This window comes from Oryx dammah, unplaced genomic scaffold (assembly GCF_014754425.2).
Source record: "Oryx dammah isolate SB20612 unplaced genomic scaffold, SCBI_Odam_1.1 HiC_scaffold_13, whole genome shotgun sequence".
In the NCBI taxonomy this organism is placed as follows: Eukaryota; Metazoa; Chordata; class Mammalia; order Artiodactyla; family Bovidae; genus Oryx; species Oryx dammah.
Window position 1 is genome coordinate 50,604,212 of NW_024070197.1, and position 24,203 is coordinate 50,628,414.

General features: G+C 58.6%; 1 protein-coding gene across 4 annotated transcripts in view; it reads left to right on the forward strand.

Annotated features, from left to right (window-relative positions):
* The window catches only part of PIEZO1 (piezo type mechanosensitive ion channel component 1), a 57,353-nt gene that overhangs the window by 7,135 nt on the left and 26,015 nt on the right, over positions 1-24,203 (forward strand). For all 4 annotated transcript variants that reach the window (XM_040253671.1, XM_040253669.1, XM_040253670.1 and 1 more), the window contains exon 2: positions 22,354-22,449. In XM_040253671.1, coding sequence (XP_040109605.1) covers positions 22,354-22,449 — 96 coding nt within the window. The remainder of the gene's footprint in view (positions 1-22,353; positions 22,450-24,203) is intronic.

Below are 24,203 nucleotides of genomic sequence, written 5' to 3' on the forward strand. Positions count from 1 at the left end.
CCCGATCCCTCCCCCTCATTCACCCGATCCCTCCCCCTCATTCACCCCCATCCCTCCCCTCATTCACCCCATCCCTCCCCCTCATTCACCCCCCTCCCAATTCTGTCCTCTCATTCACTTGATTCATATTTACGGTTAAAACACTGAAACAACACATCATTACAGCAGCATTAACGGGTGCTTTTCAAAGGGAAGCACGCTTTCCTATTCCACTCCCCCTCTTAGCTGCCTCATCCTCCCCTTTTTGCCCCTCCCTGTCAATGGCCAGGGTTCATAGTGACCATGGGGCTCTCCCAGGAGCCCTCAGAGGCTGTGCAGCATGTACCTGGCTCCCCTGCTGGGAGAGTGTCCCTGGGTTGCTTCATGGGGGAACAAGTCAGCCTCATGGCAGAGACCCCGGTGGGCTCCCATGGGCCCAGGGGCAGCTGGGACAGGGTTTGCATAAGTTGCCTTTGTGATGTCACAGGGCAGGCCCCTAACTGCCAGCTGCCGGTGTGGGCAGCTGGCACTGACCATCTCCTCTGTTCATGTGGGCACACAGCTCTGCGTCACGTCTTTGTCTCAGGGTCCACTCACTGCCCCCCACTCCAACCCTGCAGCCTCCACCCGCGTCCACTGGCATCACAGCCTCTGCTTGGACAGATTCGGGGGCCCCAGGCTCCCAGCTCTGCTCCCAGATGCGTCCCATGGCAAGGTGGCCTTCCCAGTCATTCGAGAGCTGCCTGCTGCCCACCATGCCCTCTCCAGTGCATTCACCTGGCACAGGGCCCCCCAGGTTTCTAGTCTCCCCTCAGGATGAGTCTCCACTCACTTCCCTGTGCCTGAGGGTGGGCAGTAGTGGCCCCGTGTCACGGATGAGCACCCAGGGCGAGAGTTCTGGCCGTGACGCCCCTGCCTCCTGGGAGCCGCCCGCCCGGCGCCTGTCAGCACACGGGGGGGCTCCTCGGTCCCTTCCTCTGGCTGCACCTCTTTCCCAGAACTTCCATCTGGCCCCCCAACTCCCCAAACCTGTCCTCACCCTGGAACCTGCCAGCTGTCCCCCTGCCACCACCTCCCACGGCCACCCCTCTGGCCCCCCCAACACTCGCTTGGCCCAGATTTAGGAGGCTCTGGGGTCCCCACAGAGCCCCCAGGGGAGGACAGCACAGCTCACACATCAAGCTCTGCACGGGGACAGCTGGAGCCCGGGGTGGAAGGCAGGCTTCACAGTTGAGGCTGGGTTGACAGTCGAGTGCAGCCATGTACCGCCTTCCCCAAGGACTTGGAAAACGTTTCTGCCTCTTGCGCTGCCCCCGCGTCTCGCCCTCAACTTGGTTTTGGCCTTCTCTGGGGGTCCATGCTTGAGGGACCCCTGGGGGCCTGTACTGCCATGTCTGCTGTCCCCTCAGTACTGAGTTTGTGTGATTGTCTGTGACCACCTGGCGGTGGTCCCTTCTGGCGCTGGCTTGTCTCCTGAAAGCACTGCCACATTTGCTTATCCCATCACCCCTCCCGCCTGGCGAGTAGGCATAGGCTTCGAGCCAGCGCATCTCTACGGACGCACTCGTGTGTTTCATTCACTCCTGGGCATCGGGTTGCCAGGTCACGGGCCTCAATTGTCCACTGCAAGTAGGCTCCAATCTGTCCTCTGGTTGGCATTTGGGGATGTTGCAAGGTGCCCCACACATGGTGTTGGCCTCTGATTCCAGCTGGTCTGTGGGCGTGAGGTGGCATCTCCTGAGACTTCAGGCTGCATTACTTTGATGCCAATGATGCTAATCACCTTGGTATCTTCTCTGGCATATGTCTCTAAGAATCTTTCACCCATTAAAAAAAACTGGATTGTTTATCTTTTTATTTCTGACTCAGGGAGTTCTTTGTGGATGTGAGATGGTAAGCTCCTTATCACCCTTTTGTACTGCATGTGGTTTTCCCTGCCTGTGGCTTACAATCCTGATTGTCATTTTTATGGTGTCCGGTTAAGAGCTAATCGTCATCTTTATGGTGTCCGGTTAAGGGCAAGTGTTTTTAGCTCAAAGTCCTGTGAACTCAGATGTTACTGGTTGGGACATTCTCTCCTGCTTGCCCAAGCTGGTGGCGGGGTCTCTGAGAGCTTCCTGGTGGGTGGGCCGCTCCACTCCCTGGGCTGGGCCTTCCCGCTTCCCCCGCACCCTGCCCTTGCCCTTCCTGCACCCTCCGCTCACCCTCCCGCCCCAACCCCCTCTGCTGCCCACCCAGGGCTCTGCCAGCTCTCAGACCTCCTCTAGGGCCTCTGTCCTGCCACGGCAGGCTCTTGTCCTGGTGTCACTTCTGCCGCTGGGACCCGCACTCTGCCTGTCATGACGTGTGACCTCCCACAGCCCCTGGTTGCATGAAGTGGGTCCATTTCAAGCGCTGCAGAGATGGTCTTGACCTCCTGACCTCCATTCCTGTGGTCCCCATGGACACGGTGACCAGCTCTTGTTCATCGGCTTTCCCTCCTGACTGCTCCCCACCCCCCAGGATAAGCCCCCCCAGAGTCGGACCCCCAAGTCCAAGGACAGGACAGCCTTGCTGTTGGATACACGCTCTGGAGTGTGAGTCTCGTGTGACCCTCGGGGAGGTGGTTGGTCCTGGGGGCCTGTCCACGTCCCGGGTGGCCAGCACCCTGCCTCCTGCCCACTCCTGTCTCCTCTGAGCCCTGCCCAGCTTGGCACATGCTCAACCCGCCTCTCCGCCCCGTGCGGAGGCACCCTCATGGTTCATCTCCATCCTTGCTGTCGGGGTGGTGCCCATTTGTCCCTGGGCGCTTGTTTCCTTGTCACTGTCGCTGTGGCCCGGCCAGGGTGGGCCTGTGCCTAGCCCTGCGAGTGGGAAGTGGTTGAGGCAGAGGCCCTGCAGGCTCTGAGCCCTGCCTGCTCCATGAGCATTCTGCTGCTTATCAGTGGTGCAGACCTTCCCCGCCGGGGAGAATTGGCCTGTCAGGCCCTAATCTCTGGAGGTCAGGGGCGGGGGACACTGGCAGGGGTGTGGGTGACCCAGAGACAGGGGCTTGACGCCCTGTGGGGGGCCTTGGGGTGGGCAGCATCACAGGTGACCCCAGCAAGGGCCTCTCTAGCCTCTGAAACCTCGTCTTGACAAACGGGCAGATAACGTGACCTCAGGAAGCGGGAGTAGCTCTGAAAGCAAAGTGCTGGGGAATCTTCTGGCCTGGAGGCAGCTTTGGGGTTGGGGGAGGGCCTGGGCCCTGGATCCTCTGTCCCGGTGTCCCCTGCTCCCTTGGGGGCTGCACCCCGGTTCTGTGGGGCTGTCAGCAGCTGCCCCATCGGACTCTGGTCCTTAGGAACTGGGGGCCTCCGGGGGGGTGGCTTCTATCCCGGGGTTGCAGGTAGAGTCTCTAGCTAGGGGGTCCTCTGTCCAGGCTTTCGCTGAATGAACAAAACCTGGGCCACCCAGGGAGGGAGAAGCCTGTGCTCCACTCCCTGGGGGGTGCACCTCCCACCTCACCCCCACACGGCCCCTTTGCCCTCACCATCACCTCCCTTACACCATGAAGACTGGAAGGGTGACCACACCAGGAGGGCAGTGCCCACCCCACCCCATCTGCTCCCTTCCTCATGAGAGTGAGGCATGAAAGGCTGGAGGCCAAGAGTTGTTGGGGAGGGGGGTGCCCATGCTGAATGGAGGAGCCCTCTGACCCTCAGGGGCCTGGAAGGCACACGAGGCAGGCAGAGAAGGAATGGCTGCCTCCGGAGGCAGCTCCCGGAAGCTTCTGGGCTGGACAGGCTGTGTCACATTCCAGAGCCTGAGACACTTCCAGGCGTTTGGGGGGTGTGTGGAGGCGGGGCAAGGGGAGCCCACTCATGTCTTCAGGAAGTGAAGGGTGCCTACAGGGTCTGGGCCGTGGGCCGGGGCGCTGGGACTTGGGAGATGAAGGGTCCCCAGGGACGGTGCTGCTGCAGAGGGGCGGGCTGGGAGCAGGTGTGCCGTCTCAGGGGTGACCTGAGGCCCCAGGCGGGGCCGCCGGTGCCACCCCTCAGGCGAGGAGGCAGCAGGCCCTGGAGCCATGGAGGGGGACTGAGCGGAGGCTGTCCTGTTTCTCCTGTCTGCGGGCGAGGGGCCTCGCGCTGTGAGCGAGGCTGCTGGGAGTTAGGCATCCAGCACCCGTCTGCTGGCTCCTTGTAACCTGAAGCTGCTTTCCTCTCTGCCTGCACTCTCTCTGGTGGCCCCTGAGACGGCCAGGCCATCACAGTCCACTGTGCTCTCCGTGTGGGAAAGGGCATATCGTCGGCTTCCTCACTTGCCACCTAGCACGGGGTCCTGGAGTCACATTGCTTCTTCCTCGTTCTGATCATAGACCTGGATTGTCAGGTCTAGAGACACAAGATGCTGGACCCAGAGGTAGCGGATGGTCGTGCCAGCACTCTACTTGGAATCCAAACTCCCGCCGGGATGGTCCTGGGGCTTCGGGGGTGTTTATGCACGGGTGTTTGGATGTCGTCACCCCTGTGTCACTCCTGCGCTTCGGTGCCCTGCCCGGTCCTGTTCTGCGTGCGGAGCGTGGGGGCCCACCAGGGCTGTCATGGGACCTCAGGCGGTCCTCGCCTGGTCCTGAGTGCCGTCACAGGCTGCCGCTGGGCTGGGACTCAGGCCCCAGTGTGTGTGGCCGCAGTGTGCACAGCACCTGCCGGGCGGGACTTCAGCACCCGTGCTTTGAGGCCGCACGTTCCTCCCTCTGCCTGCTGGTTGGGGGTACCTTCAGAGCAGAGGAGTGGGGTGGAAAGGCTCCCAGGACAAGCTTTTGTCACCTTTCCGCTCCCAGTCTCCAGCTGGGCCAAGCCCTGGCTTTGCTGCTGGGCGCCCTGGGGAAAGTGACTCAGCCTCTCTGGGCCTTGCACTCCTCACCTTTAGAAGCAGGACACACTGTGTTGCGGGGAGGCCGTCCAGAGCGGAGCCAGGGTGCGGAGCCTTCTCTGCACCAGGCTCCCACGTCTCTATGCCTGCTTGTCGTAACCTCTAGCTGTGAGACTAGGACCTACCCTGCTTGGCCCCGCAGCACTCGGGGTGACCTGCCAGGTGACGTGGGTGGAAATATTCAGTTGAGTCGCTGAGTGCGAGGCTGCCATGCTGCCGCGCCCACACCCCCAGGCGCCTCTCAGGAAGCCTGGCCGCCCAGCACTTTAATCAAGGTGCCCTGAGCCTCGGGACATGCGGCGGTCTCACCAGTGGGGAATCTGGGGCAGAGTTGCTGGTGACATCCCGGCTGAGGCGGGGGTGGTGGGGTGAGGACACCTCTCTCAGGCAAGCGCAGTGGAACCAGCTGGGTCTGAATAAGTCACGGCGGCCAGGCACTCCCCTGGGACAGAAGCTCAGACACCATGTGGCCGGCCCTGGGCTGCTGGCGGAGGCCAGGAGGGAATGGAGGATGTTGCCTGGAGCCCAGGCCTGGGTGGGGGTGCCAGGGGTTCCTGGGGCTATGGCGGCTGGCCATGTTTCCTGGTGCCCCCCTCCAACAAGAGTCTGTCTGCCTCAGCCTGACCTATGAGGGAGTGGCAGAGAGTCTTGCAACCCAGAGAAGCTGAGCTGGTTCCTAGTCCCAAACTGGATCCTCAGAACCAGAAGTCATCGGGGCTGTGACCCATCCAGGGGGTTGGGTGTGCGGTGGGCATCAGGGTGCACAGGGATGGCAAGTCCTGGCGTCAGGTTCCCACCCAGGCTTCCGAGGGGATTCGTCTGACAAGGGTGCGAGGGTGGAGTGCATGCTCGGCTGGCGAAGGGAGTGAGAAGGCTCCCCGCTGGTGGGCACGTCAGCATGGGGGCCTTGCAGGCCTTGGGAGCCCCGCTGTGCAGAAAGACACTCGGGGGGGCATTGGGAGCGGGTTTCTGTGGGCCTCCTCCAGTTTCCTGGCCTTCCCGGTCTCCCACCACTGGCTGCAGCAGCTGAATGGGACATAGACCTTGCGGCCTGTCCCTGTGTAGCGGGTGCCCCACGGGGACCCAACAGCAGCCAGGTCTGGAGGTGGCCTCCTCCCTGTGATGCCTGGAGCCTGCATGTTCCTAAAGTTTGGCCCTGACCCTTAGGAGCAGGTGGGCCTGGGAGGGAGTCCAGGGTCAGGTGGCAGTGGTGGGAGGTGACCTGAGGCTGGGTTCTGGGCCCAGGGCCCCTGGGCTCTGGGCAGGTGGGCAAGCACAGGCCAGGCTTCCAGTGGGCATCAGCGAGCTCTCTCCCTGCTGCTAGAGAACCACCAGCTGATAACCACCCATGAGCCAGCCTCTGGGATGGATGGTCTTGGTGTCCCCACCTCACAGCCCCCCAGCCCAGGCTACTGGACTCCTGAGCCAGAGTCCTGTGGCCACGAAGCCGCCCCGCCTGGGAGCTTGTTCTTGCTGCTCAGGGCGTCCTCGTCTTTCATGACCCATCCATCGTGGGTGGCAGCCCTGTGGTGACCATTGTCTGTGTGCTGACCAGCCAAAGCCCTCTGGAGCAGGGCCAGCTGAGACTAGGGGGAAGTAGACAGGAGCTGGCCTGCCCCTCACTGCTAGAGAAGGTCTGTCGATCCCGGCCTCCCTGGGGAGTCAGGGGTGCTGGGATGGGGGCTCTGACCCTGGGGGTGGGGCTGGTCGGGGCTGGGGGTGGGCACTGGCTCCACCTCACGCCTTATGGGGGCCTATCCATCAGGTCCCTGGGGACCCCCGCGGATGTCTGCTGCTTGCTTTGCTGTCAGGAATTAGATTAGTTTTCCATAAAAACAGGATGTGGTGGGTGAGAGGCAGTGTTCGATCTTTTTTGTCACGCCTCTTTTTCCAGGAACTGAATGTATGGCTTTGGCCAGGACTGCCCTGTCCCCACCCGCCGCCTCCCCCCAGGGTGCGGGGACAGCTCTCTCTGCTCTTAAGTGGTTGCTTCTTCTCTGTCTGGGGAGCTGACTCCATCATCAGGAGCCGGCAGGGACACTCCCACCATGTGGTCTGAGAGCCCGGCAAGCTGGAGGGGGACACCTCTCAGCCACTCTGGACGTCTGGGTCTGTGATGCTGGACAGGGGGAGATGGCCTGGCCTCGGCCTCTCGCCTGACAGCACAGACCCTTGGGGGTTTCAGCCTCAGTCTGGAGGGTCCATTGTCCACAAGAGGTGGTGAAGAGCTCAGCCAGGGGGTGGGCAGGCCCTCTGTGTGTGGGGAAGGGTGTGAGTCTCATGGCTAGTTCAGGGAAGAGCCCAGGGGTGGTGGAGCTGTGGGCACAGCTTAGGGGGGCTGGGGACACAGTAGGGAATGTGGACTTGTCTGTAGGTAACAGGAGCCACATAGAGGAACTTGTGGAATAGACCTCTTCCCAAGAGGACCTCCACGAGAGGGCTGCTGCTTCCCGCTGTGGAGAGGCTGCCCCATATGTAGTGAAAGGCCTGGCTTGGTCACTCACTGGCCCAGCAACCATGGTCGCTTGTGACTCGCAGGACCTCCCTCCTCCATGAGCAGACAACAGTGGGCTTGTCTTGGCGCCCTGGGTGAGCGCTGATGGCATTGCACTTGCAGAATCTGAGAACACGGAGCCAAGGGGCAGGGGTTTCCAGCAAAGCCAGTCACTGCCCCCGACCCCCTCCCTTCTCCAGCCCCTTCTCCACAGGCTCAGAATTCATGCCTCAGGAAGATTCAGTGCAGATTTAAAAGGGGAGAAAGCCCCAGACAGGCTTAGCCTTTGTCGGGCAGGCTTGCAGGGTCCTCTGGGTTCTGGTCTTCTGGGTGACAGGAGGGGAGGGGCTGAGACAGGCCCCTGGGAGCCTGGGTGAGGGTGGGTGGCCCACCCTCCGTGGTGGGCCTGGGGCTTGGCCCAGGGGGCCCTGCATGCCCAGGGCTCTTCTTTCCAGCTCAACACACAGCAGCTGCAGGCCCAGATGCCCCCTTGGAAACCACCCCAGATAGAATTCCAGAGCCCAGAAGTGCCTCTTTCCTGGAAGGATATCCTGAAATTCATGAGCGTTTTTTTCTCAGGGAGGGGAGAGGAGGCCTGGGGAGATGAGCAAAGGACACTTGGGGTGAGGGTGACGACCAAGGGTGACGTGTGACCTGGAGGGACGTGCTCTGGCAGGAGGACCGTGTGACAGCCAGACCGCAGGAGCTGGAGGAGTGGAACTCACTTGTTTGTTATTTCTGTGCTTCTCCGCATCTAAAAAACTTCTGAAAAGGAAGGAAAGGAAAGTGAATGTTCTGTGAGCTAGTCAGCACCCTTTCCTGCCCAGGGGAATAGATCGCCCACTCCTGGTCTGACGGAGCCAGAGTTCAGGCCTGGGGAGGCCCTGCCCCCGGCCACCCTGCCCTTGGGGGTGGGTGCACAGAGCAGCGAGGGCTGCGTTTGCCCCGGGGGTTGGTGTCCTGGGGAGAAGCCAGGCTGAGCTGCCCTGCCCAGGCTGGTTGTTAGGACTAGACGGTATTGTTTTCTCCCTCAGTGACTCTGAGCTTGTTGCATTTCCCAGAGCCCGAGTGGGGCCCTGACACCCTGTCTGCCCCAGCCCTGCAGCCACCTGGGCCCAGACCTCAGAGACAGGCAGGTCAGCCAGCGGCTCACAGTGTAGAATCCTGAGAGCTGGTGGATCAGTCAAGGTTCTCCAGAGAAACAGAGCCAGTGAGAGAGGGATAGAGCGGTGTGGTGTCTTACAGAAGAGGCATATACATACACTCATGAGGGAGAGAGGGATTTGTGTTAAAGAAGTGGCTTGCACAATTGTGAGACAAGTCTGAAATTTGCAGGGAGCCCAGCAGGCTGGAAATTCAAACAAGCCTTGGTGTTGCAGTCTGGCATCCAGACTCTGAAGGGGATGGAGAACTCCTTCTTCCCTGGGGGTCTCAGGCTTTGCTATGAGGAGGTATCCGCCATCCTCCAGCTTCTGATGGACGCGGGATGAAGCACCCCACAGGCCTGAGGCCTGGTGCAGAAGCTCTCAGCCAGTCTGCCTCTCTAGGAAAAGAAGTCTGCGTGAGCTGGTTGGCATGTGATGTCTCTAGTCACACCTCCAGGCTCTCGGGCCATCCCCTGTCCTCAGCACCCTCACCTGAGTGAAGAGGGTGGCCAGGTTCTCCAGCTGCTCCCTGCTGTTGGCACCCACTCAGTCACACACTTGTGGGGTACCTTCTGGGGTCAGCACCGTGCTGGGGCAGGCATCTCCTCGGAAGCAGAATGGTCGTGGGGCAGAGGGCCATGAACGGGGCAGGCATCTCCTCGGAAGCAGAATGGTCGTGGGGCAGAGGGCCATGAATGTCCCCTTTCATCTCCTGAACACACACACACACACACAGACACACACACACACACAAACAGGGCCTCCTCCCTAAATGCCCAGGCATGCCCCGGTGTTGACAGCAGCCCTATTTACAATTGTCAGACCGCGGAGACGACCTAAATGTCCAATGACAGATGATGGATGAAGAAGATGCAGTGTGTATATATACAAGGGAGTACTGCTGCTGCTGCTAAGTCGCTTCAGTCGTGTCCAACTCTGTGCAACCCCATAGACGGCAGCCCACCAGGCTCCCCCGTCCCTGGGATTCTCCAGGCAAGAACACTGGAGTGGGTTGCCATTTCCTTCTCCAATGCATGAAAGTGAAAAGTGAAAGTGAAGTCGCTCAGTCATGTCTGACTCTTAACGACCCCATGGACTGCAGCCTACCAGGCTCTTCTGTCCATGGGATTTTCCAGGCAAGAGTACTGGAGTGGGGTGTACTACTCATCCATAAAAAGGAATGGAATTGTGTCATTTACAGAGATGTGGATGACCTAGAATCTGTCATACGGAGCAAAGTGGGTCAGAGAAAGACAAATGTACATTAACGCATAATGTGTAATCTCGAAAAATGGTACTGATGAACCTGTTTGCAACACAGGAATAGAGACGCAGATGTAGAGAATGGACCTGTAGACGCAGCAGGGAAGGGGCAGATGGGCTGAATTGGGAGAGTAGCATTGCCATATATACGCTCCCATGTGTAAAATAGAAAGCTAGTGGGAAGTGGCTGTGTAGCCCAGGGAGCTCAGCTTGGTGCTCTGTGGTGACCTAGAGGGGTGGGATGGGGGTGGGGTGGGAGGAAGGCCCATGAGGAACAGGATTGTGTATTGGTGTTGTTCAGTTGCTAAGTCATTTCTGACTCTTTGTGACCCCAAGGACTGCAGAATGCCAGGCTTCCCTGTCCTTCACCATCTCCCAGAATTTGCTCAAACTCACGTCCTTTGAGTCAGTGAGGACATCCAACCATCTCATCCTCTGTCACCCACTTCTCCTGCCTTCAGCCTTTTCCAGCATCAGGGTCTTTTCCAATGAGTCGGCTCTTCATATAAGGTGGCCAAAGTATTGGTGCTTCAGCATCAGTCCTTCCAGTGAATATTCAAGGTTGATTTCTTTTAAGATTGACTAGTGTGATCTTTCAGTTCAAGGAACTCTCAAGAATTTTCTCCAGCACCACAATTTGAAAGTGTCAGTTCTTCAGCACTCAGCCTTCTTTATGGTCCAACTCTCACATCCATATATGACTATTGGAAAAACCATAGCTTTGACTATATGGACCTTTGTTGGCAAGTGATGTCTTTGCTTTTTAATATGCTGTCTGGGTTTGTCACAGTTTTTCTTCCAAGGGGTAAATGTCTTTTAGTTTCATGGTTGCAGTCACCATCTGCAGTGATTTTGGAGCCCAAGAAGATAAAATCTGCCACTGTTTCCATTGTTTCCCTATCTATTTGCCATGAAGTGATGGGACTGGTTGCCATTTATCTGAGTTTTCTGAATGTTGAGTTTTAAGCCAGTTTTTTTACTTTTTTACCTTCATCAGGAGGCTCTTTAGTTCCTCTTCACTTTCTGCCATTAGGATGGTAATCATCTGCATATCTGAGGTTATTGAAATTTCTCCTGGAAATCTTGATTCCAGCTTGTGACTCACCCAGCCCAGGATTTCGCATGATGTACTCTGCGTAAAGTTAAATGAGCAGGGTGACAGTATATAGCCTTGACGTACTCCTTTCCCAATTTGGAACCAGTCTGTTTTCCCACGTCTGATTCTAACTGTTGCTTCTTGACCTGCATACAGATTTCTCAGAAGGCAGGTAAGGTGGTTTGGTATTCCCATCTCTTTAAGAATTTTCCACATTTTGTTGTGATCCACTCCTGCTTATTTAACTTACATGCAAAGTGCTGTTGCTGCTGCGAAGTTGCTTCAGTTGTGTCCGACTCTGTGCAACCCCATAGACGGCAGCCTACCAGGCTCCTCCGCCCATGGGATTTTCTAGGCAAGAGTACTTATATGCAGAGTACATCATGCAAAATGCCGGGCTGGATGAAGCATAAGCTGGAATCAAGATTGTCGGGAGAAATATCAGTAACTTCAGATATGCAGATGACACCACCCTTATGACAGGAAGCAAAGAGGAACTAAAGACCCTCCTGATGAAAGTGAAAGAGGACAGTGAAAAAGTTGGCTTAAAACTCAACATTCAGAAAACCAAGATCATGGCTTCCAGTCCCATCACTTCATGGAAATAGACGGGGAAAAAATGGAAACAGTGAGAGACTATTTTCTTGGGCTCCAAAATCACTGCAGATGGTGACTGCAGCTGTGAAATTAAAAGACGCTTGCTCCTTGGAAGAAAAACTATGACCAACCTAGAGAGCATATTAAAAAGCAGAGACATTACTTTGCTGACAAAGGTCTGTATAGTCAAAGTTATGGTTTTTCCAGTAGTCACTTATGGATGTGAAAGTTAGACCATAATGAAAGCTGAGCATTGAAGAATTGATGCGTTTGAACTGTGGCGTTGGAGAAGATTCTTGAAAGCCTCTTGGACTGCAAGGAGATCAAACCAGTCAATCAGTCCTGAATATTCATTGGAAGAACTGATGTTAAAACCGAAGCTCCAATACTTTGGCCACCTAATGCGAAGAACTGACTCATTAGAAAAGACCCTGATGCTGGGAAAGATTGAAAACAGGAGGAGAAGGGGACTATAGAGGGATAAGATGGTTGGATGGCATCACCGACTCGATGGACATGAGTTTGAGCAAGCTCTGGGAGTTGGTGATGGACAGGGAAGCCTGAGGTGCTGCAGTCCATGGGGTACAGAGTCAGACATGACTGAGCGACTGAACTGAACTGACATAGTCAAAGACTTCAGCATAGTCAATGAGGCAGAAGTTGTTGTTTTCCTGGAATTCTCTTGCTTTTTCTATGATCCAGTGGATGTTGGCAATTTGATCTCTGGTTCCTCTGCCTTTTCTAAATCCAGCTTGTGCATCTGAAAGTTCTCAGTTCACATACTGTTGAAGCCTAGCTTGAAGGATTTTGAGCATTACCTTACTGGCATGTGAAATGAGTGCAATCATATGGTAGTCTGAACATTTTTTGGCATTGTCCTTCTTTAGGATTGGAATGAAAATTGATGTTTTCCAGTCCTGTGGCCACTGCTGAGTTTTCCAAATTTGCTGGCATATTGAGTGTAGCACTTTTAACAGCATCGTGTTTTAGGATTTTAAATAGCTCAGCTGGAATTCCATCACCTCCACTAGTTTTGTTTGTAGGAATGTCTCCTAAGGCCCACTTGACTTCACACTCCAGGCTGTCTGGCTCTAGGTGAGTGACCACACCATTGTGGTTATCCAGGTCATTAAGACCTTTTTTGTACAGTTCTTCTGTGTATTCTTGCCACCTGTTCTTAATCTCTTCTGCTTCTGTTAGCTCCTTACTATTTCTGTCCTTTATTGTGCCCATCTTTGCATGAAATGTTCCTTTGGTATCTCCAGTTTTCTTGAAGAGATCTCTAGTCTTTCCCATTCTATTGTTTTCCTCTGTTTCTTCGCATTGTTCACTTAAGAAGGCTTTCTTATCTCTTCTTGCTATTCTTTGGAACTCTGCATTCAGTTGGGTATATCTTTCCTTTTCTCCTTTCCCTTTCACTTCTCTTCTTTTCTCAGCCATTTGTAAGGCCTCCTCAGACAACCATTTTGCCTTCATTTCTTTTTCTTTGGGATGGTTTTGGTCACTGCCTCCCGTACAGTGTTACCAATCTCCATCCATAGTTCTTCAGGCACCATATCAGATCTAAGCCCTTGAATCTATTCATCACTTCCACTGTATAATCATAAGGAATTTGATTTAGGTCAAACCTGAATGGCCTAGTGGTTTTCCCTGCTTTCTTCAGTGTCAGGCTGAATTTTGCAATAAGGAGCTCATGATATGACTCAGCTCCAGGTCTTATTTTGTCCAACTGTATAAGAGCTTCTCCATCTTTGACTGCAAAGAATATAATCAATTTGATTCCAGTACTGACTGTCTGGTGGTTTCCACGTGTAGAGTTGTCTCTTGTGTTGTTGGAAGACGGTGTTTGATTATGTATATGTATAGCTGATTCACATGGTTGTACAGTAGAAACCAACACATCTTAAAGCAGCTTTATCCCAATTTAAAATATAAACTGATTGAAAATAAATAAGTGCCCAGGCAAGGACACCCTTCTCCCCCAGGTCCCACCTCATGGGGAGGGCAGGGCTCTGAAGGCACTTGTGGACCATCTCTTGCTGGCCAGCCTGCCTCCCTCAGCCAATGAGCCCGCCCCCACCTGCCAGCTGAGGTGGCTGGGTGGCATTCCTCACTAGATGCCAGGAAGGGCCCTGGAGAGCGGGGGGACTGTGACCAGGCTCTGGGGCTGTTTGCACTAGCCAGACCGGAGAGGCTGAGGGACTGAGGTGCTGAATCACAGGGCGGGCGCTCTGAGTCAGTGCCTCAGCTTTCAGAGGCCCCATGGCCTCAGCCCCGGCTGCTGAGGCCAGCCTCACAGTGGACGTCACCTCCACTTGCGGGAGATGCAGGACTCAGGGAGGCAGCTTGTTGTTCTCTTGGGGGAACTTGGGGGGCACTGTTTGCCAAGATGCCGCGGGTCAGGCTAGGCTGTAGCAGGGGGTCCCACAAGTAACCGTTTTGTTGGGAGAACCACGCACCTGCTTCTTTCCATGTTTGGGTAACCTTCTGTCTGCAGGCAAGTCCCACAGGGCCGTGTCACAACATGCAGGGCTGGGCAAGCTGGACCTCGCTGCCAGATCCACAGGGGATGCGATGGGGTGGCCTGGGAACCCACTGGGAGGACCGCAGCTCTGTAGGACGGGTTCTGCCACGTCTGGTCACAGTGAAGAACTTTAGGGAGGATGTGGGCTGCTGGCTGGGAAGCCCTAGGAGCCCTGTCTGTGCAGGAGGCCCAGGTCCAGGGCCTGCCCACCCCGGAGGGAGGCTCTGTCCAGACTCGTGTGAGCAGCACCTCCCATGGCTTCATGTCTCCTCCCTGTTCTCTCCGCATTCTCCATGACCTTGTGACCTGTTCACATTGCTCAGGGATGGGAAGCCCTGGCTGAAGCTGTGGGAAGCGTGCTGGTGGCTGAGGCTACCTCAGGCCCCAGTGCTGACATGCCTCAGTGCTGGCTCAGGAGGGTCCCCTATATGGCACTGCCCCTCCTCACCCTGCTCCTGGCACTGTGGACAGGGCATCTCAAGGGGACCCCATGCCGGGGCCACCCCCGTAGGAACCCCATCATATCGGATGGGTTGGGGTTCAGGGTATGGTGGGAGTGCCCAGGTCGTGAGCATCCTTCTTAATGCCCAGCTGAGCACCTGGGCTGCTGTCTGTCACCACGGCCGCTTCTGTCTGCATCCGCCAGGCAGGCACCTTGTTGCAGGGGGCACATGGGCACTCTGGTTGTTGGGGGCTGCCTGTCCATCCCCTGTGAGCTGGCACACGGGGATTGGGGTGCTCCTGGGGGGCTGGGGACAGGGTCTGGGAGAGAGCAGATGGGACCTGGCTGAGTGGGGCTGGTGCCTGGAGGAGGTGGTCAAAACTTGGTCACAGGAAGAGCAGCGGGCTGTGGGAGGCCCTGAGGTCTTCATGTGGACCCTGCCGGGCCTCAGCTTCCGCTCCTGACTAATGGCCAGCAGGAGCCCCTTGCTGGCGCAGAGCCTGGAGCTGGGGGTGGCAGTGCGCACCGGAGTGCAGTGGGGTGTACTCCCCTCAGTCTGGGGATGCAGTTCAGCTGGAAGCCCCTTTCCTTGGGGCTGGAGAGGGCCCTGCCTGTCCCTGGGGAGTCCAGGAGGGCAGAAGCCATGCCCAGAGCCTACCCGCGTGGAGAGGCCAGCGGACCCTGTCTGCCCTCGTGGCGGGTGGGTTCCTCCTGCTGGGTGCTGGCCCTGGGCACGCAGCTGACCGTCACCTGCTCACTGTGGCCCTCCATGAGGGCCCAGTGGTGACCCATGTGTCTGCCAGGCCCTGGGCTCCAGGCTCTGGGGAGGGCCGCATGGTCAAGCCATGGGATGGGAGGGGTGGGAGGGGCGTGCCTGTCCTCTCTTAGTCCCACCTGCAGAGACTGAGATAAGTGCGGCCTCCTCCTGCCCCAGGGAGGCTGGGGGCCCGGCAGGGGTTCTCTGTCCCTCCCTGTGGAATGTGGTTCCCACCCCTGGCCTGGAATCCAGCCTCTCCATTGTGGAGGGCTAGGTGGGGTGGGAGCCCTGACCCTTCCGGGCCACAGCAAATACCTGAAGCTCCAGACACAGGCCTGGAGCACAGCTGTTTTTCGGGGTAACAGTGTGGCCCTGGTCTAGGGAGGCCGGCTCATTCCCAGCAGTGCCTGAGGGTCTTCAGGGAAGGCTGAGCTCTGGGGGAAGGGGTCTGAGCAGCCTTGTGGAGGACAGGTGCCAAAGTTTCCCTCCCCCATGTCTCCCTGGCAGAGCATGGGCTGCGGGTGGCTCTCCTTTGAATTAGGAGGCCTGTGAACAGCCAGCGAGGCCCATGCCTGACCCCAGGAGCAGCTCTCTCAGCACCCCTGGCCCCCGCCGTGTCCCCGGGCCTGGGCCATGCTGGTTGGAAGTTTGGTCACCATGCTTCCTGGAGCCCGTGCTGTGGGGAGGGGGCGGCCACCTGTGCACTCAGGCAAGTCGTGAAACCTGGTTTCCTGGACACCGAGCTCATTAAACCTGGACACAGTGGTGGTTAAACCCTCCGCCTGCCCTGGGCGTCAGGCTGCTGGCAGGGCTCCAAGTGGGTAGCCGTGTCCCTTGGCCTCTCCTGTCCCCTGACTCCGTCCTGCACCCCTACGAGCCTGTGGCCGTGTCTGTGGCCTCCTTTTGCCTGCGGCCTCAGCTTCTACTGTGGAGGGAAGGGGACTCCTGTGAAGGTCACTGAGGCTCCAGGGCATTGTGGGCCCATCCACCTTGGTCCCCGAGCTGGAGGAGGCTACCTTGCATTGCCCTCGTCCCTCCTGCCATACAGTATGCCCCCGCCACCCCAAGGCTGGCCATGGAGGGAGCCTCTGGACACCTGTGTGCGACCCTCAGGTGGGTGGGCTCTGGCGGAGGTGGTACCCCAGTGGGATGGGGTCTCAGGCGGGCATGTGCTGGGTGGAGCATAGGGGCGGGCAGCAGGCAGTGGAGGAAGTGCGGCTAAAGAGCCAGGTGTCTTGACTGCAGGCGGGTCTGGGCAGCAGGGCCTTCACTCCCCTCTGCCCAAGCCACCTGCACGCCCTCTGAGGGGCCCTGAGGTGCCACCCGCACTGCCTGTGCTGGCCCCGGGCTCCTGTCCCCTAGGTAGACGGCACTGGGGGCCCTCAGCCAGTCTCCTCGCCCTCTTCTTCAGAAAGCCGGGTGTGATCTGAGTCTTGGTCTTCTCTGGCTCGGGGCCTGGTTGGTGGGAGGTGGGAGTGGTGGCAGGTGCAGCAGCCGAGTGCCGTGGGCGCTGCCGTGGGCGCTGCGAGGCCTGGCTGCCCGTGTGGCCCCACAGGTGGCGGGGACGGCTGGTGCCGCTGTGTCGTCTCCCCTCTTCTGTCTTCCTCTTCCTCCCTCGCCCCACCCACCGGCCCCTGGCCGAAGCGAGCAGGGAAGTGTTTATGGGTTTCTCCTCCAAGCCAAATAAGGCAGGGTGAACAAGCTGGCAGGAGATGCAGCAGGCTGGGGGAGGGCAGGCTCGGACGGGACCCCCGCCCTGGCTGCTGCTGTGGCCTGGCAGCGGGCCCCTGGGGACCCTGAGCCTCTGGGCCCCGCCCGGCCCTGCCCGGAAGAGCTGGCGGAGAGGTGGCCCAAGGGTGCCCATTGTCGGGTCAGGAGACCCCAGGCCTAGTCCTGCCACCGCCTGGGGACTGCAGTGACGCACATCCTCCCCAGCCTCCCGCCCCGTCTGTGACCGGGAAGCCTGGGCCTGGGGACCCACTGCTCTGTGGGGTGTCCCCCAGTCTCACCCTCTTGGTCACACTGCCAACAAGCCTAGCAACACACCCCCGAGGAGGAGACTCTCGGGCAAGCAAGGTCCCTCCTGTGCAGGTAAACACTGGCTCCGCTGGCGTGGCTCTTCTGGGCAGTTGTGACGTTTACACATGCGTGTGTCTGTTCTCACTTAAGTTTTACACAAGGAGTGGTGGTGGGCGTGGCTGCCATCTGCAGCCTCTGTCCTGCACGGTGCCTTGAGTATTGGCTAGTTCTCTCTGCTGCCCGTCTGGCACTGTCCCCACAGCAGCAGCCCTTCGGGGTGGTTATGAACCCTCCAACCCCACCCAGCGGCTGGGGAGACGGCGGCCTGGAGTGGCCTGTCTCCTGCAGGACTGGGTCTCCTCCAGTTGTTTCTCTAGGAAGAATTTCATGGTCTGGGGTCCAGGTTCTGGGCTCCTGAGCTGCCTCACACCAGAAGTGATCCCCAAGCAGAGGCCCACAGCTCTTCTCCCCGTGACCTCGAGCAGGACCAGTGGGGAGAGTAGGAAGGGCCAGGGAGCTGCCGCTGCCCTGGACTCTGGGCCCCACACCCACACAGCCTCCTCCTTGTTCCTCCGGGTGCCATGGTCCTGGCCGCCCTGGAAGGGGCCTGGTGTCCCCAGCCTGGTGGAGGGTATGGCAGCTCTTCCTGGGCCCTGGTTTCCCACGTCAGGCCTTCTGGCTGGGTCCCCTGTCTGCAGCTGACCCCACAGGTCTGCCAGTCCTGGTCCAGCCCTCCTTCCCCATCTGTCCACTGCCGGCTGTCCTCCAGAGCTGGTTCAGCAGGTCCGAATGCCTGACCTGACCCTTACCCACCCGCTTCTATGCCCTGGGCCACCTAGACCCACACCATTTCCCTGGCGGGGAGTGTTATCAACCCCTGTGCCTGGGACTCGCTTTGTCTCTCTATCTGCAAAGAGGAGGTGCCAGGACAGTCATGGTGGTGGCCGCGGTGCATCCCCCACTCCTGGCCTCCGCGCTCTCCTGGAGTCTCTCCCACTTCCTCCGTCCTTCCAGCTTGGATGCTGATGCAGGTCTGACATGACCTCTGAGCCTCCCCCTGCCATCCCTGCTGGCCCCTGGGGTCACCCACCCGTGCCACCCTATGTGCGGGTCCCACCAGCCAGGTGGTATGGTGCTCAGGCCTCATATTCATCCTGGGGCCCCCTGTAGATGGGCTGAAAGACCCCTCGGAGGGTAATGATGAGGACCTCAAGGGCATGTGCAGAGCTGCAGCCCCCACCCACTTCACAGGCAGGAAATCAGGGCTGGGGGTGGGAGCAGAGGATGGGGCCTCACTGTCCACGTCTCCCACCTGGTGGGGGGTGCACGCAGGCCAGACACAGGGTTGTGTCATGGCACCGCGTGCATGCCTGGGGTCTCTAGAGTCCAGCCCCCAGCAAGGGATCCCATCTGCCTGCAGACCAGGCTGTGGGGTCCAGCTCTGCACGCAGTGTCCAGGTGTCTGTGCCCTCCACGCCACCTCCCTTCCTGGCCAGGCACCAGTGAGACCAGGACTCCGTCTCTCCCCCCAGGCCTCACTTGCCTCACCTGCAGGACAGGGGCGGACGTGCTGGGGTCTCTGAAGGGTTAAGCATGCGGGGAGGGGTTGCAGGGGCCTTTCCTGCCGGCACAGCCCTGCGGGCACAGCCCTCCCCCACCCCATTGTTCCTGCTCAGGAAAAGGCATATCTCCCCCATGAGGTCACCAGCCACCAGCAGCTCTCATGGGGAGGTGGGAGCTGCCTGGGCAGAGCAGCCTTTCCCCCTTCTCAGAATGTCCCCACCGCCTCCCCAGCTGAGCATCTTCCTTCTCTGTGGGAGCTGGGGCAGACCCAAACCTCCCGGTCTTAGTTGGCCTTCAAGACCAAAAAAGCAGTACCTCCTCCTCCAGGCAGCCTGCTCAGATGCCCTGAGTCTCCTGGTCCTGCAGAGTCACAGTGAGACCATGTCCTTGGCATTTAGACCAGTGACTCCAAGGGTGGATATGCAGCTAGGAGTCTGAACCCAAGTCCCCGTCTCCAATCCCAACGTGCTTCCCCCCAGGCACCTGATTCTTCCTCTGAACAAGGGAGCATGCGAGAGCCAGTTTGGCTGCCCCCGAGAGGCCAGTTTGCCTCTAGTCCCTGTGTCCAGGCCGGCCCTCTGTCACTCTTGCTCTGCTAGCCTCTCGCCCCAGGCCCTGATAACGGGAAGGGGAGGTGGTCTGGGAATGTGACCTCAGCCTCTCTCATCCTGGCCCAGGGCTGCCCTGCTGGGGCTGGAGGCCAGTGGGCCCACAACCCCTGGGCTACGTTCCCAGCTCATGTCCCCTGGGTCAAGTCCAGGGCTTGTCCGGGCACCAACTGCCTGTGGTGCCAGTTTCCTGGGGGGGGGACCATCTCTCAGCCTGTCTGCGGGGCCAGCAGCCGGGCTGTACTCCTGGACACCCCAGGGTCTCTGTTTCCTCATCTGTGTTGGCAGTGCATGCATGCATGTCAAGTCACTTCAGTTGTGTCTGACTCTTTGCGACCTTATGAACTGGCCAGGCACCTCTGTCCGTGGGATTCTCCAGGCAAGAATACTGGAGTGGGTTGCCATGCCCTCCTCCAGGGGATCTTTCTGATCAGGGATGGAACCCGCATCTCTTACGTCTCCTGCATTGGCAGGAGGGTTCTTCACCACTAGTACCACCTGGGACACTCTCTTTCTCTAGCTCTCTGCCGTATCCCCTTGGAGACAGGACTCCCGTTGGGCTGACAGCTCTGCATCTACTGAATGAATGACTGAGGGGTCCTTGTCCCCCCAATCCAGGGCAGGCCCTGTGTGGACTCTGGTGCCTGGCAACCATCTCAGGGTAGGGCAGTGCCTGGCAGCACCCACATGGGGTGACCATGTCCGTCCTGTCTTCCCACGCCCTCCCTTCTGACCCTTCATCTCTGATTTCCTGCTTTTGGCAGAAGGAGCCTCTAGATTCTTTTCCTTCTGCTTGGGCTGGGGAAGGGGCAGAGGCCCAGCCCCACATGCCTTGTGGCCCCACTGGTGGCAGAGGAGGGGGCTCGGGAAGCCCCTGCCCTTCTGGTTCTGGTCTGAGATCCTTCACTGATTTCTGGGACTATTTATTCTTTTATTTTGGTAAAATACACATAAAATGAAATTCACCATCCTAACCATTTAACTGATTTAGTTACTTGGCCGCACCACGCAGCATGTAGGGCCTTAGTTCCCCAAGCAGGGATGGGACCCCTGTGCCCTGCATTGGGAGTGTGCAGTCTTGACCATTGGACCACCAGGGAAGTCCCCTCCTTAACCATTTTCAAGTGGATGGTTCTATGACATTAATTACACTCTCAGCATTGTGCAGCTGGCACCACCACCTCCAGAACCTTGCGTCTTCCAGGCTGCACCCCACATCATGAAATGCTGACTCTGTCTCTCCCCACACCATCCCTCCAGCTCAGGGTCGGCGTCAGAGCCAGGAGGTCCCCAGGGCTGCACTGTTAGCCTCCCTATCACTGGCCTGTGCACACTGTCAAAGGGGCTCAAGTGCTTGTCCAGCGTTGTTGTTGTCCCTGGTGGATCAGAACAGGAATACCTCGGTACAGAGACCAGCAGGATGCACCCTTAGGGGGAAATTTACCTGATCAGATGGGTAGACATCACCTGACTGGTGCTGTGGGTGCAGGGGGCAGAGCCCAGAGGGTAAAAGTGCGGCCCTGGAAAACAGAACGGAATGTTAGAAGCCTTTGCCGTAAATACTCTTCCCTGGTCTCGGGCCAAATCAGATTGATTTTTTGTTTGTTTTTTATGCAAATGTGTGATTGTGAGCAGCTTTAGACTTTGACTGAACTGGTCGCTGTGGCTAGTGTACCTCATGGAAGGAGGCAGCTTCATGTCAGGGCGCTCCATGGAGCGGGAGAGCGTGGTGGTGTCCAGAAAGGAAGACCGCTGATCAGAGTTCAGCGCCGCAGCTCTTCCCGTATGGTTCTCCAGGTTTCCTGTTGTTGGGGTGGTTGGAGGGCTTGGGGGCTGAACACTCCACCTGGCCCTGCTGACTGCTCTGGGGAGACGGTGTGGCCAGGTTCAGATCAGCTTGTCTTGGCCCAGGACATCCAGAGGGCTGTTAAGCAGAGGTCCAGCTGTTGCTGGGTTCACGTTCCCCACCTGGGAACCTGAGGGATGAGAGTGGAAGTGGGATAGCACCCGCCCCGGGAGGCCAGGCTGAGGGTGGGGGTTTACCCTTAGGCCGCTCTGCTCAGTCTCAATGACAGGGCCAGGGCACTGGACCATCTAGGGCTGAGGTTGGGTCTATGGTGGGTGCTGGCACCCACAGCCGTTCACTCTGTCCTGGGTTGGGGCGGGCAGGGCCAGGTCACTGGGGCCACTTGCTGGCCATAGATTGAGGAGCAGAATAGGCAGAGGTGGCTCCAGGCCAGGAGCCGCTTTCAAGGGTACCAGTGCCCTCTGGGCTGCTAGCCTGGCTTTCCTGGCCCAGCTCCCTCTCAGGCCCCTGGGAAAGGCTGAGAGGGCTGGTTTCTGGGTGATGAGCCCCGAGCTGGGACACTTGGCATTTCCCCAGCCTCCCCCATCCAAGCATCTGCTGCACTCTGTGAGGATGGCATTGGGGAGGCTTCCAGGAGTGAGTTGTGGATGCATGCATGGCTTGAAGGGGTCGTGCCATGGTTCCCCTGGGAGACGTGATGGGGGGCATGGCCATGGCCCCAGTGGGTGCACGAGGGTGTCCAGGAAGTGGAAGTCAGGCAGGAGGGAGGAGATTTAGAGAGGTAGACCCCAAAGTCAGCCATGCTGTGTTGACTGGGGATGTAAAGTCTTACAAAGGAGAGAAAACAAGTGGGGAGATTGTCATGACCTCCGTGTTGGCCCTGGGGGTGAGGGGCAGCTCTGCAAAGCGAGTCCTGAGACACATGCAGCACGAGGGCCCCCTGCTCAGTGTAAACAGAGCCTGTCGTAGGTCAGACATGGGGCTCCCGGAGCAGGTGACCCGTCCTGCACTGAGTGTGGTCCCTCACGCGTGGAGGGAGGTGGGCAGCCTCCTGGGGTGACAAGCACCGTACCTGTGGTGGAGAGGCTCGGGGGAGCGGCTGGGGTGTGGGGCTGGCTGTCCTCCCTTGCTGAGCGGCCCTGATGACTGTCCCGTCTCCTCTGCAGCTTGCCTATTCCGGGTCAACGCGCTCTCTCTGGTCTACCTGCTGTTCCTGCTGCTGTTGCCCTGGTTCCCGGGCCCCTCACGGCACAGCATCCGAGGTAAGGGTGGGTGGGGCTCGGTGGGGGTAGGGTGTGGATTCAAGGGTCTCAGAGCTCTTTCTCCAGATGCCCAGGGCAGGGGAGAGTTGAGGCTGTGGCTGAACTGGGCAGGGGTTACGTTCTCTGTGGTTGAAGAGCCACTGGTGAAGGATGAGTGGTCCTAGGTTCATTTTTCATGGTGGACCCTTGGCTGTTTCAGATCTCTGTTCTGACCTCGTGTTGCAGGGCTGATGCCGTGTTCCTCCGGCCATGGGCTGGGCCACCTTCCTACCAGGTCCCTCCCCTGACCCCTACCTGGTCCCAGCACTGACTTTGCAGCCCTTCTGCCCTGAGCAACTCTGGCCAACCCTTAAGTCCAGCCACCTCACCAGCACCCCTGTCCCACTGTGGACTCAGGCTCCATCTGTGTGTGCTCGGTGCTCTGTGGGGCGATGGCTTTCCTCTGACCACCTTGTTGTCAGGGTAGCTGGGTGCCTGGCGGTCCCTACCTAGTTCTGAGCTCCTAGAGGGTGGCCTCTGAGTCCACCAGGTGGACAGGATGGGTGGGAGAGCCTGTCAGGGTGCCTTTGTCCCCAGGGCAGTCTGCACTGTGGGGCCCAGAGAACTGGCTTGTCTGAGAGGAGCTGAGAGCAGAGAGGATCCCTGAGTAGGAGAGTGCCCTGCCCCCTGTCCTGGGGAGCACAGCCAGGTCCCCGTGAAGGGGGACGCAGACCTGCAGGCCGACAGCACAGGGCATGTGGTTGAGGAGCCCCTTCAGGCCGGGGTCCCACCAGTCACTCTAGGGGTGCTTCTGGGTCAGTTTTTGTCCTGGCTTTTCAGTAAGGAAATGTGCTGAGGATGGCTCTGTGCCCCATGGGCAGGGAGGCCCTTAGGTTTCCCAGGGTGAAGAGAGATGCCCAGGCTTAAAAGAGGGTTCCCAGGGAGCAGGTTGTCAGTGGTGTGACCCCCACCCCATTCTGGACAGAGGTCATGAAAGAGTAGCCTGGCAGGGATCACCAAAACTGCCGCAAGGAGCCAGGCCCATGCCTGCTGCCCTTGGAAGGTGCTGGTGGCAGGCTGGCCACCTGGGGCCTCAGATGTGTCCTGTGGCTGCAGAGACCACCTCACACCCAGCAGCCACCCGCAGGTCCCTGCTCACAGTCTGGGGGTCAGAGTCCAGCATGGGCTTCTTGGGGTGAAAACCCATGTGTCACCGGGCTGGTCCTTCCTGGGGGATCTGGGGAGAATCTCGTTCCTGTTTCCACCTCCTCAGCTCAGCGCCCCTTCCCCATCATCCAGGTTGGCAACAGCCAGTTGAACATCACTCCCAGTCACTCTGATTGGGCCCTCCTGCCCCATCTCCATGGTTGGGACCCTGGGTGGGGGTGGCCAGGAGCAGCCCTTATTTAAGGTTAGCTGCTTGGCACTCCGGGTTCCCCTTTGCTGCATCAGGAAATGTTCACAGGGTCCCAGGATTGGGGCATGGGTCCTCCTGGAAGGGTGTCAACCTGCCTCCCACAGGGTCACAGGTCCCCCTCCCTGGCCTGTGGTGTCTGGTCAGGCTCTCTGCTCCCATGGGCACTGGTATGGGGGGCCCCTGATCTTGGAGTGCAGGGAGAATTCAGGGAGGGGCCCTACACAGGTGTAGGGCTGGGAGCCACGGGGGACCTCAGGCCACACCCCTGTACGGCTGGCTGTCCCAGCCCTTCCCTAGTCCACAGCTCGGGCCAACCTGGGGAGACTGCGGGCAGTCCAGGCCCTCCCCTCCTCTCCAT